The following is a 13140-nucleotide window of genomic DNA, read 5'->3' as shown; positions in this document are numbered from 1 at the left end:
CCCCCGCCCAAAGCATCCTGCTTGTTGAGTTGCCAGGGCAACCACGGGCAGGCCTGTGCCTCCTGTTGGCCCTTTGTTCTTCCCGGAGATTCCTGGGCCTGAGGCAGGGCAGGAGAGCCCCCCTCCCCCTGTTAAGACTCCAGAACTGAGAGGTTGCAGGTTCGAGGCCAGGGCCCCACTCTTATGGTGTCTCGTCTGTTTCCCCCAGGCCCCCTGCACGTGCCGGACTCACGTGGAGGGGCCAAGCTGCGACCGCTGCAAACCTGGGTACTGGGGGCTGAGCTCCAGCAACCCCGAGGGCTGTACCCGTAAGTCGGCCCTCGTGGGGGTGTGGGGGTGAGAGGGTGGGTGACACCCGTGCCCTCCTGCCCCCCGAGTTCCTTAGACCTGCTCTGCCCTCCCCAGGATGCAGCTGCGACCCCAGGGGCACGCTGGGAGGAGTGAAGGGGTGCCGGCCGGTGAGTGAGGACCAGGGTGCCGAGCACCACGGGCCGGTGGGCCGGGGGACCTCCCTCTCACCCCCCATTTCTCTTCTGGCACCAGGGCAGCGGCCATTGCTTCTGCAAGGCCCATGTGTGTGGGCAGACTTGTTCCGCGTGCAAGGACGGCTTCTTCGGGCTGGACCAGGCTGACTACTTTGGCTGCCGCAGTAAGCGTCTCACTGGTGCCAGGCCCACGCCGCTGCCCCGGCTCTGGCTGGGAGGTGGAGGTCCAGGAGAGACGCGGGGTCCAGCAGGCCGCGGTCTCTCGCTGGCCATGGCAAGGGGTGGTCGTCTGAGCACACGACGCCCTGACGCCGCCCAGACCCTGGCAGAGGTGGAAGAGGCACCGCTTCTGTGTTCTCACCTCTGAGCCGGCACTCCAGCCCCAGGCTGCCCCTGCGATGGAGGGGCCGAGGCGGGGCGCGGGGGGAGGGCTCGCCGAGGCGTAGTGTCTGACAACCTCCCTTCTGGCTGCAGGCTGCCAGTGCGATGTTGGTGGTGCTCTGGGCCAGGGCTGTGAACCAAAGACGGGGGCCTGCCGGTGCCGGCCCCACACACAGGGCCTCACCTGCAGCGAGTGAGCTCCCCGGAGTGCGCCCCCCATCCCCGCGTCCCTTCCCTGGGCACCCGGGACCTGGCTGCCCCTAGGGATCTGGGTGGCTCTGAGGGTCCTGTGCCCGCCTACCCATTCACCTGTGCCGCCACAGGCCGGCAAAGAACCACTACCTGCCCAGCCTGCACCACCTGCGGCTGGAGCTGGAGGAGGCGACCACGCCCGCAGGCCACGCCGTGCGCTTTGGCTTCAACCCCCTGGAATTCGAGAACTTCAGTTGGAGGGGCTTTGCCCACATGTCTCCCATCCAGGTGGCGCCGCGCCCCACCCCATCCCTCCCGCTTCTCTGAATGTCTCCCAGCTCCTGGCGTGGCCGGCAGAGCAGGCAGCACCCGGGAGGGTCACAGGACCATGCTGGTCATGGCCGCAATGACCTGACACTCTGTGCCCATCCCCCCACCCCCAGCCCAGGATTGTGGCCAGGCTGAACGTGACCTCTCCTGACCTCTTTCGCCTGGTCTTCCGCTATGTGAACCGGGGGCCCACCAGCGTGAGCGGGCGGGTCTCCATGCACGAGGAGGCCAAGCTTGTCGCCTGTGTCAACTGTGAGTCGGGGCTGCCGGGCGCACCCTGCCCTGCACCGCTGCTCCATTCCTCCAGCCCCAGCAGTCTCCCCCGACTCCCGGAAGGGTGCTTGGCCCTGGCGCGTGCCCACACACCACGGGAGGGCGGTCAGGTTGGGGAGGCCTGAGAGCCGAGGCAGGATCTCCCTTCCTTCTTCCCCATCCTCCCAGGCACGGAGCAGAGCCAGCCGGTGACCTTTCTGCCCAGCACTGAGCCTGCCTTTGTCACTGTGCCCCAGAGGGGCTTTGGGGAGCCCTTTGTACTAAACCCTGGCATCTGGGCCCTTCTTGTGGAGGCGGAAGGGGTGCTCCTGGTGAGGCGGGGACCAAGGTAGGTGGGGGGACAGGCCCTGGGCCAAAGAGCCTCAGCACCCGCCTTCTGTCCTCACCAGGACTACGTGGTCCTGCTGCCCAGCGCTTACTATGAGGCGGCGCTCCTGCAGCTCCGAGTGACCGAGGCCTGCACCTACAGGCCGTCTGCACAGAACTCCCAGGAAAAGTGAGGGCCCACGGGGTGAGGGCCGGGACCCCCAGCAGCAGCCTTCCGGGGTCAGCTCCTGGGTGCTGGGGGTCCCTGTGGCTGACCTCAGCCTTTCTGTCCTCAGCTGCCTTCTCTACACCCATCTCCCGCTGGACGGCTTTCCCTCGGCATCCGGGCTCGAGGCCCTGTGTCGCCATGACAACAGCTTGCCCCGGCCCTGCCCCACAGAGCAGCTCAGCCCTTCGCACCCACCTCTGGCTGCCTGCTTGGGCATCGACGTGCGTGCCCACGGGCCCGGGAGGGCGGGTGCTCGAGGCCTTTGGCCCTGGGGGAAGGGCAGGACGCAGGTGTGGGGCAAGGCTGGACCGTGAAGCCAGCACGGACAGGCCAGTGTGGCCACTGCTGTCCCCATCTGACCTGGTCTGTGAGGGGAGACCGCCTGGCTTGCCTTGTGCTCATGCCCCAAGTGGAGTCGGCCCTTTCTCTGGGGCTGCTGTGGGTCAAGGTGGGTGGATGTGGGAAGGGCAGGGACCATGGGCTTCTGGTCACCCTTCCCCGCTCCAGGTGGACGTCCAGCTTCAGGTGATGGTGTCTCGGCCGGGCCGCTATGCCTTGGTGGTGGAATACGCCAACGAAGGTCCTGACCAGGAGGTGGGCGTGGCTGTACACACACCCCAGCGGGCCCCCCAGCAGGGGGCGCTCACCCTACACCCCTGCCCGTACAGGTGGGCCTGGAACAGGGGCGGTGCTGGTGTGGGGGCCGGGTCCCTGGCTGCTCACCCACTGACCATTACCTCCCCTCCCTCCCTCCCAGCGCCCTGTGCCGAGGCCCCACCCTGGACTCACAGCACCACCTGGCCACCTTCCACGTGGACTCGGAGGCCAGCATCCGGCTCACCTCTCTGCAGGCGCGTTTCTTCCTGGTGAGTCCGGAGCCCTTGCCGTGAGGTCGGCTTGGTCTCGGGGGCTGGCCTGGCTTCCCCGGGCCCCCAGGGGTGGCTTCTTCCATGTGTACAAGGGGAGAGGAGGGCGGCAGATCCCAGGCCCCGAGCTGGGAGCTGCCTGGTGTAGACGCACGTGTCCTTAGAGCCTGCCCGCCGGTGCAGGGCCGGCGGGAAGCCTGACCGGCCCGGGCCTCAGAGGGTAGCGGGCAGGGGCGGGCAGTCAGGGGCGCTGAGGGTCCAGGTGGCTGCATCATCCCTGCATCCGCAGCACGGCGTCACCCTGGTGCCTGTGGAGGAGTTCAGCACGGAGTTCGTGGAGCCCCGTGTCCACTGTGTGAGCAGCCACGGCGCCTTCGGGCTCAGCAGGTAGCGGGCAGGGAGCAGCCGGGCGGCCGGGCCCCGGTGGCCGGGGTCCAGGCTCACGCGCGTGTCCGCCCCAGGGCTGCCTGCGCGCCCTCGCGCTTCCCGAAGCCGCCACAGCCCATTGTGCTGAGGGACTGCCAGGTGCTGCCGCTCCCTCCGGACCTCCCTCTGACCCGCTCCCAGGAGCTTGCCCCCGGAGCTGCCCCTCCCGGGCCCCAGCCTCGCCCCCCCACCGCGGTGGACCCCGACATCGAGCCCACCCTGCTGCGCCACCCCCAGGTGAGGGCTTGGCCGGGCGGGGCCTTCGCTGGGGTGTGGGGGGCAGGGGATCAGGCAGGGCGCTCAGTCCTCTGCTCTCCACCCCCAGGCGTGGGCCAGACAGTAATGGGGGCCGCCTCGGACCCCACATGTCCCCACTTCTGCCCGCTCATTCGAGCCTGTCCCCGCAGGGCACCGTGGTCTTCACCACCCAGGTCCCCACCCTGGGCCGCTACGCCTTCCTGCTGCACGGGTACCAGCCGGCCCACCCCACCTTCTCCGTGGAGGTCCTGATCCATGGAGGCCGGGTCTGGCAGGGTGAGTGGCCGGGGAGGGGTGGTTGTGCCGCCGTGGCCACCACGGGCACAGGCAGGGACAGGTGGACGCAGTCTGGCTGCTGTGGGTGTCAGCCACACCTCCCCCACCCTGTTCCCACAGTCTTGTCCCCGCAGCCCCTCCCCATGTTACAGTTCTTGGCGTGTTTCTGTCCCACGTGATAAAATAGAGGTTGATTGTGGGCTTCGGCTAGATCTGCCCCCACCCCCCAGCCCATGGCTGCGTGGCCGGGGCTGGTCCCCAAGCTAGGGGCCTGCCCCAGCCTGTGGCTGTGTGGCCAGGGCTGGTCCCCGAAGCTAGGGCCCCGCAGGTTCTCTGCAGACAGATCCGGAGCACGTGCAGGAGCCACCACGCTCGCGCCGTGGCCTAGGACAGGCTGTGGAGCCGGGCGCGGTCGAGCCGGCGTCCTGATCTCCCCCGTCTTCCCCTCCAGGCTATGCCAACGCCAGCTTCTGCCCGCATGGGTATGGGTGCCGCACGCTGGTGTCGTGTGAGGGCCGGACTGTGCTGGACGTGACAGACAGCGAGCTCACGGTGACCGTGCGGGTGCCCGAGGGCCGGTGGCTCTGGCTGGTGAGTCCCAGGGCTCATCCCTCCTTGAGGCCCATCATCCTACCTTGGGTCTCACCGCCACCATGCCAAGACCAAGTGTAGTCACTTCTGCCCCTGGGACCTCCAGGATCAAGTGAGGAGACATCTCGCAGGTGTCGGGTCTCTGATGAGGCAGTGGTCCTCCAGAGGCCAGCCTGGATGGTGGACCGGGCTGGGGGAGATGTCGGCAAAAGGCAGGGAACAGAGCAGAGGAGAGGTCTCTCTGTCTTTCATGCCCTCCCCCGCTGCGGTGGCTGCAGTGCCTGAGGATGGGGGGGTTGAGGGAGGGGGCGCTGCAGGGTTGGGGCTGTCCCCTTCCCGTAGGCCCTGGCCGCTCCCCCGACCAGGCCCTTCGCCGGCCCCCAGTGACCAGGCGCCCCTCCCCAGGACTACGTGTTGGTGGTCCCCGAGGACGTCTATGGCCCCAGCTACCTCAGGGAGGAGCCCCTGGACAAGTCCTATGACTTCATCAGCCACTGTGCCGCCCATGGCTATCACATCAGGTGGGCAGGGTTGGGGCTGGGCGGCGCTGGGGCGTGTGCCACGCGTGGCCCGTGGAGCACCGGCCTCACCCCTTCCTCTCCTCGCAGCCCCAGCAGCTCCACCCCATTCTGCCGGCAGGCCGCCGCCTCCCTCTCTCTCTTCTACAATAACGGTGCTCGGCCCTGTGGCTGCCACGAGGTGGGTGCCACGGGCCCCACTTGTGAGCCCTTTGGGGGCCAGTGTCCCTGCCGGGCCCACGTCATCGGCCGTGACTGCTCTCGCTGTGCTACAGGCTACTGGGGCTTCCCCAACTGCAGGCGTGAGTACCCCCTGTGTGAGCACCGGGCTGGGGGCTAGCCCCGTGGGCACTTCCCAGCTACAGGGCACAGGAGGCAGGGGCTGCCAGCTAGACCCCCCATGAGGACTTCCCGGCTCACAGGCCAGGCCGGGAGGAGTCTGTCAGGCCAGCCCTGCCACGTTCTGTCTAGGAACCTCAGACAGCTTGTGGCCTAGGCGTAGGACACCCATCTTGTGGGTTTGTCTAGAACATTCTGGGAACCAGCAGGTAGTGTGCAGCGCTTGGCAACTAGATGTCAGCGTGTCCATGAGGGCAGCCGCCCAAAGCCCCGGGGCCTGGATGTGGCGTGGCTGGGGCGGGAGTCACAGGCGCCGCCCGCACGCCCCGCGGTCTGCAGCTGCGGCAGAGCGGGGCAGAGGGCTCGGGTCAGCTGGCGATGTCCACCCCCGCAGCCTGTGACTGTGGGGCCCGCCTGTGCGACGAGCTCACGGGCCGATGCATCTGCCCGCCGCGCACCGTGCCCCCCGACTGCCTGGTCTGCCAGCCCCAGACCTTCGGCTGCCACCCCCTGGTTGGCTGTGAGGAGTGCAACTGCTCCGGGCCTGGCGTGCAGGAGCTGACTGACCCGACCTGTGACACGGACAGCGGCCAGTGCAAGTGAGCCTGGAAGTCCCGGGGCCCTGGGTGGGCTCGGGGTGGGCACGGCTGACCAGAGGTCCCGGTGTCTGCCCCACCCCGTTTGGTTCTTGGAGGCTCAGCTGCCCTCTGCTCTGGCAGGTGCCGGCCCAACGTGTCCGGGCGCCGCTGTGACAGCTGCGCGCCGGGCTTCTACGGGTACCCCAGCTGCCGGCCCTGTGACTGCCACGGGGCGGGCACGGCGCCCAGCGTGTGTGACGCCCTCACAGGCCAGTGCCACTGCAAGGTGAGCGGAGCCACGCCGGGGCCCCTCCACACGCCGCCTGTGGCAGAGACACCTGCACAGCTTCCCGATGTCTGGAGAGTAGGGGGCCGCGGGGGCTGCCGCGAGCTGCGGCCAGGCCCCCCGCACACTCGTGTCGTTTCTGCTGCCCCCAGGAGAACGTGCAGGGCCCGAGGTGTGACCAGTGTCGAGTGGGGGCCTTCTCCCTCGATGCCTCCAACCCCAAGGGCTGCACCCGCTGCTTCTGCTTTGGGGCCACCGAGCACTGCCGGAGCTCCGCCCACGCCCGCCGCGAGGTATCTGCTCGGGACAGCCAGCCCCGTGACCCCGGCCAGCGGGGGGCAGCATGCGGGGACGGGCACCCACCCCACATGACCCCCGTGCGCCCACAGTTCACGGACATGGAGGGCTGGACGCTGCTGAGCAGTGACCGGCAGGTGGTCCCCCATGAGCGTCGGGAAGGGACGTGGCTCTACGCAGACCTGCGGCATGTGGTCGACAGCAGCCCGGAGCTGTACTGGCAGGCGCCCCCTTCCTACCTTGGAGATCGGGTGAGCAAAGGCGTTAGGTTTGGAGGACACATGGAGTGGCTATGCTCCCTAAGAACGAACTATGGCCAGGGGCCAGGAGCGTGGTAAGGGTGGCCAGCACAGCTGGGGGCCAGCTGCAGAGGAGCCAGAGGCTCCCCGGCCCAGGGCCGGTGTCGCGAGGAGGGCTCCCGGGCCCGGCTCCACGGAACGGGGTGGGGAGGCCACCGTCGGGGTCCCCGGCCAGGGCCTGGCCAGGTCACCCAACTGTCCTGGCTCCAGGTGTCGTCCTACGGAGGGACTCTCCGCTACGAGCTGCACTCAGAGACCCAGCGGGGAGATGTCTTCTTCCCGACTGAGAGCAGGCCGGGTGTGGTACTGCAGGTAGCAGGAGGGCGTGGACGTAGCAGGACGGGCAGGTGGGAGGGGACAGCTGGGACCACAGGCCGCACTTACCTGGCCTGTGCGTCTCCCAGGGCAACCAGATGAGCATCACATACCTAGAGCCGTCCTACCCCGCGCCTGGCCATGTTCATCATGGGCAGCTGCAGCTGGTGGAGGTGAGTAGCGCTGGCTGGACCCGCACAGCCACAGAAGGCCACGCCCACTGTGGAAAACAGCCCCGTGGCGGGACGGGGCGGCTGCAGGGTACTGACACTGCGGGGGGGACCGGGGGGGGGGGCGCTGCAGGGCACTGGCTGTGGGGGGCTTGGGCTTTCTGTCTGATCACCCCAGAAACACGATGAATGCTTTGACGACACGTGATGGGTCTTTGACTGCCATGGATTTTTTTGTTTTGTTTTTTTTGGGGGGGGGGGTCCGGTTGTGGAGCCTGAACTCTGGGCCTGGGCGCTGTCCCTCAGCTCTTCAGTTCAAGGCTAGCACTCTACCACTTGAGCCACAGCGCCACTTCCGGCTTTTTTCCTTTTTGCTTATGTGGTGCTGAGGAATCGAACCCAGGGCCTCAGGCATGCAAGGCAAGCGCTCTACCACTGAGCCACCTTCCCAGCCCCCTGCCATGGGTCATGAGCGCTTCACACCGCTCTGTGATTGGCTCCTTCCTCTGTGGCCCCACCCCTTCGTCTTTTGACTAAGTCTCTTTGACTTATGGTCTCTTCCTTGCCTGTGTAGAGGAGTTCACTGTTAATACTCTTTGTCGGGGAAGCATCTGTATCTACAGGCCATTCTTGCTTTTCCCTGAGATGTCCGTTGACCACGATTGCCTCCCCCCAGGTAGAGCTCCTGTCTGAATGCACAAGGCCCTGGATTAATCCCCACTACTGGAAAAAAAATTATAGTTGCCAAATAAGCGAGGGAAGATTTAATAGGCACAGCACTTATAATCTCAACATAGACTTTATAAAATATTTTAAAAATTACCTTTGAGCGGAACACTGGTGGCTCATGCCTGTCATCCTAGCTACTCAGGAGGCTGAGATGTGAGGATCATGGTTCAAAGCCAGCCCAGGCAGGAAAGTCTGTGAGACTCTGATCTCCAATGAAACTACTCAGAATACTGGAAGTGGCGCTGTGGCTCGAGTGGTAGAGCGCTCGCCTTGAGTTGAAAAACTGAGGGACAGAGCCCAGGCCCAGAGTTCAAGCCCCACAACCAGCCCCCCAGAAAAAAACAAAACAAAAAAGTGCTAAAAAGGGCTGGAGGTATGGCTTAATGGTAGAGTTCAAAGCCCTGAGTTCAAATCCTAGTACTCACCCCAAAAAAGAAAGATGTCTTTGGACGAATAGTTCTTAATATTTACCACCTTATCTATTTTTTCACGTATGGTAATGTTTTCACATTTTTTAAGAAAGTATTTCTCTTCCAAGTCAGAAAGCACTTAACGTGTATTTTCTTCTAAGAGCTTAAACATTGTAATTCTTCGCACGCCTGGATGTGGTGTGTGGTGTGAGGTAGGGGCCAGCTGCTGGTTTCCCGGTGGAAGTCCTGCCCCCTGGTCTGTGTGTGCCTCCGCCCTGCGTTTGTCTCTGCCTGTCCCTCACATGAGGCTTTGTCCCTCTTCGTCCTTGGGTGTCGTCCGCTGAGGTCATGTCTTCGTCCCCAGGGGAACTTCCGGCACATGGAGACCCACAACGCTGTGTCCCGGGAGGAACTCATGATGGTCCTGGCCAGCCTGGAGCAGCTGCAGATCCGGGCCCTCTTGGCCAACTCGGTCTCCCTGCGTAGGGTGGTACTGGAGGTAGCTGGTGAGATGGGCATGGGGCCTCCAGCCAGCAACGTGGAGGTGTGCATGTGTCCTGCCAACTACCGCGGCGACTCGTGCCAGGTGAGGGGGGGCGGGGGGGGCCGGCCGAGGCTGCCCAGCCACGCAGCCCTCGCTTGAGCCCGCGCCTGCTCGCATCCGCTCACCCTCCCACCTCAGTTCCCCGGCTCGTCCCTGCCGCTGCTCCTGGTCACCACTGCACTGTCAGCTTCGCTCCCGGCCAGCCCTCCCCACAGCGCCCCCCCGGCTGCCATCCACCGTCCATCCTAGCGTCCCAGCCAGCCCTCCCCACAGCGCCCCCCCGGCTGCCATCCACCGTCCATCCTAGCGTCCCGGCCAGCCCTCCCCACAGCGCCCCCCGGCTGCCATCCACCGTCCATCCTAGCGTCCCGGCCAGCCCTCCCCACAGCGCCCCCCGGCTGCCATCCACCGTCCATCCTAGCGTCCCGCTAGCGCTTCCTTGCCTGTGCTCCTCTGCTCTGCGCTGGCTAGTCGAGGGCGGCTTGGCCATTTCAGATCTGTGGCTGCGCACCTGCTAGGAAGAGGCACTTGGGGTAGAGGAGGAGGCCCTGGCCACTGGCTCTGGGGTCTGGTCCTTCCTGAGGCTCCGTGGTGGTGTGGCTGTGGGATCCAGGTTCTCTGGGCTAGGAGCCAGTGGCTAGACCTTTGGCCTGTCCCCGTCGGGAGCTCCCGATTGCAGCCTTGCCCCGGCCCCTGGGCTGCAGGGCGCCCTGCCCCACAGCCGTGGCTGGGAATGCAGAGCCCTGGGGTCTGACTGGGAGCAGTCCCCCCCCCCCCCCCCCCCCGCCCCCAGCTCTGCTCAGCCTTGGGCTGGCTCTGCCTTTTCTCAGTCACTGCCCCCTTCCCCTTTCCCCTTCCCCAGGAATGCGCCCCTGGCTACTTCCGTGACACCAAAGGACCCTTCCTGGGCCGCTGTGTCCCTTGTCAGTGCCACGGCCACTCAGACCGCTGCCTCCCCGGCTCTGGCATCTGTGTGGTGAGTAGGCCTGGTGGAAGGGGCACAGCCACCAAAGCATGGGTGGGCGGGCGGGCCACAGAAGAGGCCGGTGGCCCTCAACCCACGGAGGCCTGGGGTGCATGGCGCGGTGTGGCAGGGCCCCGCTCACTGCCGGCCCCGTCTGCACTGCCCAGGGCTGCCAGCACAACACCGAGGGCGACCACTGCGAGCGCTGCCGGGCCGGCTTTGTGAGCGGTGGGGCCGGGGACCCCACGGCCCCCTGTGCCAGCTGTCCCTGCCCGCTCGCAGTGCCTTCCAACAAGTAAGCCGAGCCAGGCCCTGGTGGCGCGAGAGCCTCTCCCTGCCCGCCCCCCTCCGCCGCCCCCTCCGCCGCCCCCCTCCACCGCCCCCCTCCACCTGCCCTCTCCGCCGCCCCCCTCCACCTCCCCCCTCCACTACCCCCTCCACCGCCCCCCTCCTTTTCCATGCCCTCCACCGCCCCCCTCCACCACCCCTCTCCACCACCCCCCTCCTTTTCCATGCCCTCCACTGCCCCACTCCACCGCCCCCTCCTTCTCCGTGCCCTCCACCGCCCCCCTCCACCGCCCCCTCCACCGCCCCCCTCTACCTCCCCCCTCCACCTCCCCCTCTGCCGCCCCCCTCCACCGCTCCCCTCCTTCTCCCGGGCCGGGAGGGCAGGTGGGCAGCGGCTGGCCTCCTCTCGTCCTCAGCTTCGCGGAGGCCTGTGTGCTGCGAGGAGGGCATGCCCAGTGCCTGTGCAAGCCTGGCTACGCCGGGGCCTCCTGCGAGCGGTAAGCGGCGGGCGGGCAGAGCGCAGACCCGGACCGGTGTGGGCCGGCCCTGGCCTGACCCGACCGCCCTCTCTGCATGCCAGCTGCGCACCTGGCTTCTTCGGGAACCCTCTGGTGCTGGGCAGCTCCTGCCAGCCCTGCGACTGCAGCGGCAACGGGGACCCCAACCTGCTCTTCAGTGACTGCGACCCCCTGACCGGCGCCTGCCGCAGCTGCCTACGCCATACCACCGGGCCCCGCTGTGAGGCGTGCGCCCCCGGCTTCTACGGGAACGCCCTGCTCCCCGGCAACTGCACGCGTAGGCGGGGGCGGGGCCGTGGGGCGCACTCCGGGGACAGGCGCGTGCAGCGGGCGGGAGGGCGCCCCCCCCCCCCCCCCCCCGTCGTGGTCAGGACCCCGTCACGGGCTCTGCACTCTGCACTCCGCCCCACCCCCGTGCATGCTCACTCAGGGGCCTGTCAGGTTTGGGAGAGGAAGGCCCGGCTCAACCAGGGAGGTGGCGGCTCGGGTGTGAGCAGGAAGGCGGGGGAATGGCTGGGGTGGACTGGGAAGTCACAGCACGCCTTCCCTTAGGGTGCGACTGCTCCCTGTGCGGGACGGAGGCCTGCGACCCCCAGACCGGGCGCTGCGTGTGCAAGGCGGGTGTGGCCGGGACACGCTGCGACCGCTGTCAGGTGCGGGGGGGGGGGGGGGAGCTGGCGGGGGGGGCAGTGGGGGGAAGGGCCTGGGCAGACGGGGGACAGGAGGAGAATGCCCCTGTCGTTGATGACCTCCTGGCGGGGACAGGAGGGCCGGGCTTGGGGAGGCCGGAGCCCACACGCCCTGGGCGGGGAGGAGGACTGCGCCCCGTGCCCCAGGGGGTTCCTGGGACTGGGCAGGGCGTCACTGCAGCCTGTCCTGCAGGAAGGACACTTTGGCTTCGAGCTCTGTCAGGGCTGCCGCCCCTGTGCCTGTGGACCGGCCGCTGAAGGCCCGCAGTGCCACCCCCAGAGCGGGCAGTGCCGATGCCGACCTGGGACCATGGGACCCCAGTGCCGCGAGTGTGCCCCTGGCCACTGGGGGCTCCCGGAGCACGGCTGCAGGCGTGAGTGGAGGCGGGTGGGCCCCAGGAGGGCTGGGGGCAGCCGCGCGGGGGGGGGGGGGCGCCATGTTCACCGGCCTCTCTCTATAGGCTGCCAGTGCCCGGGAGGCCATTGTGACCCGCGCACCGGCCGCTGCACGTGCCCCCCGGGGCTGGGAGGGGACCGCTGCGATGTGTGTAGCCAACAGCACCAGGTGCCCGTGCCAGGCGGGCCTGGAGGCCACGGCATCCACTGCGAAGGTCAGCCCCTTGCCCCTCCCAGCCCTGTCCTGACCCGATGACCACCTGCACCCTGGCCCTGGGGATCCCGGTCCCCTCCATCCCTGCCCTTCTGTGGATTGCGGGCCCCTCCGCCTCCAACCCTGCCCAGCACTCAAGTGGGCACCGCATCCGGCTGGTCCTGCACCTGCCCCATTCCATCCCAACCTCCGTGATGACCCCATGCCAGCCTCTGACCCTCCACCTTGACCCCTTCTGCTCAGACTCTGTGCCAACCCCATGATCTCTGGCTGAACCCCAAGACCTCTTCTTTATCCTGTGACCCCCCCTCCCCACTGACCTCACTTCTCTGGCACGTCTGGCTCCGTGTTGACTCATCGACCCCACGGTGACCCCTGCCACAATCCTGTGACCCTCCAGTCCCTGCCCCACCCCGCCCCCACTGACCCGTGGCCCTCGTTGCCCGCAGTGTGTGACCACTGTGTGGTCCTGCTTCTGGACGACCTGGAGCGGGCTGGCGCCATCCTCCCCGCCATTCGAGAGCAGCTCCGCAGCCTCAACACCAGCTCGGCGGCCTGGGCGCGGCTGCACAGGCTGAACGACTCCATCACCGACCTGAAGGTGCCTCCTGCCGCCTGCTCCCTCTCCTCCCTCCCCCCCTCGGTTCAGGCCCTCACCTCCTGCTCCCCTCAGACCCAGCTCCGGGGTCCACCAGATCCCCGTCACGAGGCGGTGCAGCGGCTGCAGACTCTGGAGCGACAGAGCACAAGCCTTGTGCAGGACGCACAGCAGCTGGACAGCCAGGCAGGACCCCTGCGGCCCCTGCCCCAAGTGCCTGCATGCCCCTCCCGGGAGAGCCCCGGGGTTCCTCACCCTCTGGAGCTTCCCCATTTCCCAGCCGCACTGTGCCTCAGCCGTCCCTGTCACCCGGGCCACCTCCCCCCCCCCCCCCCCCCCCCCCCATGCTCCCACTAGTCGGATGTGGCTGAAGCT

The 13140-nt window shown here is 67.4% G+C and overlaps 1 protein-coding gene across 1 annotated transcript in view; it reads left to right on the top strand.

Moving 5' to 3' along the window:
- Lama5 (laminin subunit alpha 5) overlaps nucleotides 1-13140 on the top strand; it is a 43545-nt gene that overhangs the window by 21382 nt on the left and 9023 nt on the right. The window contains exons 18-50 of the mRNA XM_042699550.1: nucleotides 209-308; nucleotides 406-458; nucleotides 544-649; nucleotides 960-1059; nucleotides 1190-1346; nucleotides 1502-1640; nucleotides 1830-1972; nucleotides 2051-2157; nucleotides 2264-2417; nucleotides 2704-2864; nucleotides 2954-3062; nucleotides 3352-3449; nucleotides 3524-3725; nucleotides 3896-4022; nucleotides 4474-4613; nucleotides 5019-5134; nucleotides 5222-5433; nucleotides 5865-6069; nucleotides 6190-6334; nucleotides 6487-6627; nucleotides 6724-6882; nucleotides 7141-7242; nucleotides 7335-7418; nucleotides 8919-9140; nucleotides 9961-10074; nucleotides 10230-10357; nucleotides 10767-10847; nucleotides 10931-11145; nucleotides 11421-11521; nucleotides 11751-11931; nucleotides 12019-12168; nucleotides 12617-12768; nucleotides 12841-12951. Coding sequence (XP_042555484.1) covers nucleotides 209-308; nucleotides 406-458; nucleotides 544-649; nucleotides 960-1059; nucleotides 1190-1346; nucleotides 1502-1640; nucleotides 1830-1972; nucleotides 2051-2157; nucleotides 2264-2417; nucleotides 2704-2864; nucleotides 2954-3062; nucleotides 3352-3449; nucleotides 3524-3725; nucleotides 3896-4022; nucleotides 4474-4613; nucleotides 5019-5134; nucleotides 5222-5433; nucleotides 5865-6069; nucleotides 6190-6334; nucleotides 6487-6627; nucleotides 6724-6882; nucleotides 7141-7242; nucleotides 7335-7418; nucleotides 8919-9140; nucleotides 9961-10074; nucleotides 10230-10357; nucleotides 10767-10847; nucleotides 10931-11145; nucleotides 11421-11521; nucleotides 11751-11931; nucleotides 12019-12168; nucleotides 12617-12768; nucleotides 12841-12951 — 4515 coding nt within the window. The remainder of the gene's footprint in view (nucleotides 1-208; nucleotides 309-405; nucleotides 459-543; nucleotides 650-959; nucleotides 1060-1189; nucleotides 1347-1501; nucleotides 1641-1829; nucleotides 1973-2050; nucleotides 2158-2263; nucleotides 2418-2703; nucleotides 2865-2953; nucleotides 3063-3351; nucleotides 3450-3523; nucleotides 3726-3895; nucleotides 4023-4473; nucleotides 4614-5018; nucleotides 5135-5221; nucleotides 5434-5864; nucleotides 6070-6189; nucleotides 6335-6486; nucleotides 6628-6723; nucleotides 6883-7140; nucleotides 7243-7334; nucleotides 7419-8918; nucleotides 9141-9960; nucleotides 10075-10229; nucleotides 10358-10766; nucleotides 10848-10930; nucleotides 11146-11420; nucleotides 11522-11750; nucleotides 11932-12018; nucleotides 12169-12616; nucleotides 12769-12840; nucleotides 12952-13140) is intronic.

Source organism: Dipodomys spectabilis, unplaced genomic scaffold (assembly GCF_019054845.1).
Source record: "Dipodomys spectabilis isolate Male_0828 unplaced genomic scaffold, ASM1905484v1 ptg000257l, whole genome shotgun sequence".
NCBI lineage: Eukaryota > Metazoa > Chordata > Mammalia > Rodentia > Heteromyidae > Dipodomys > Dipodomys spectabilis.
Note: the sequence above shows the minus strand (reverse complement) of the source record. Positions and strands in the feature narration are given on the sequence as shown.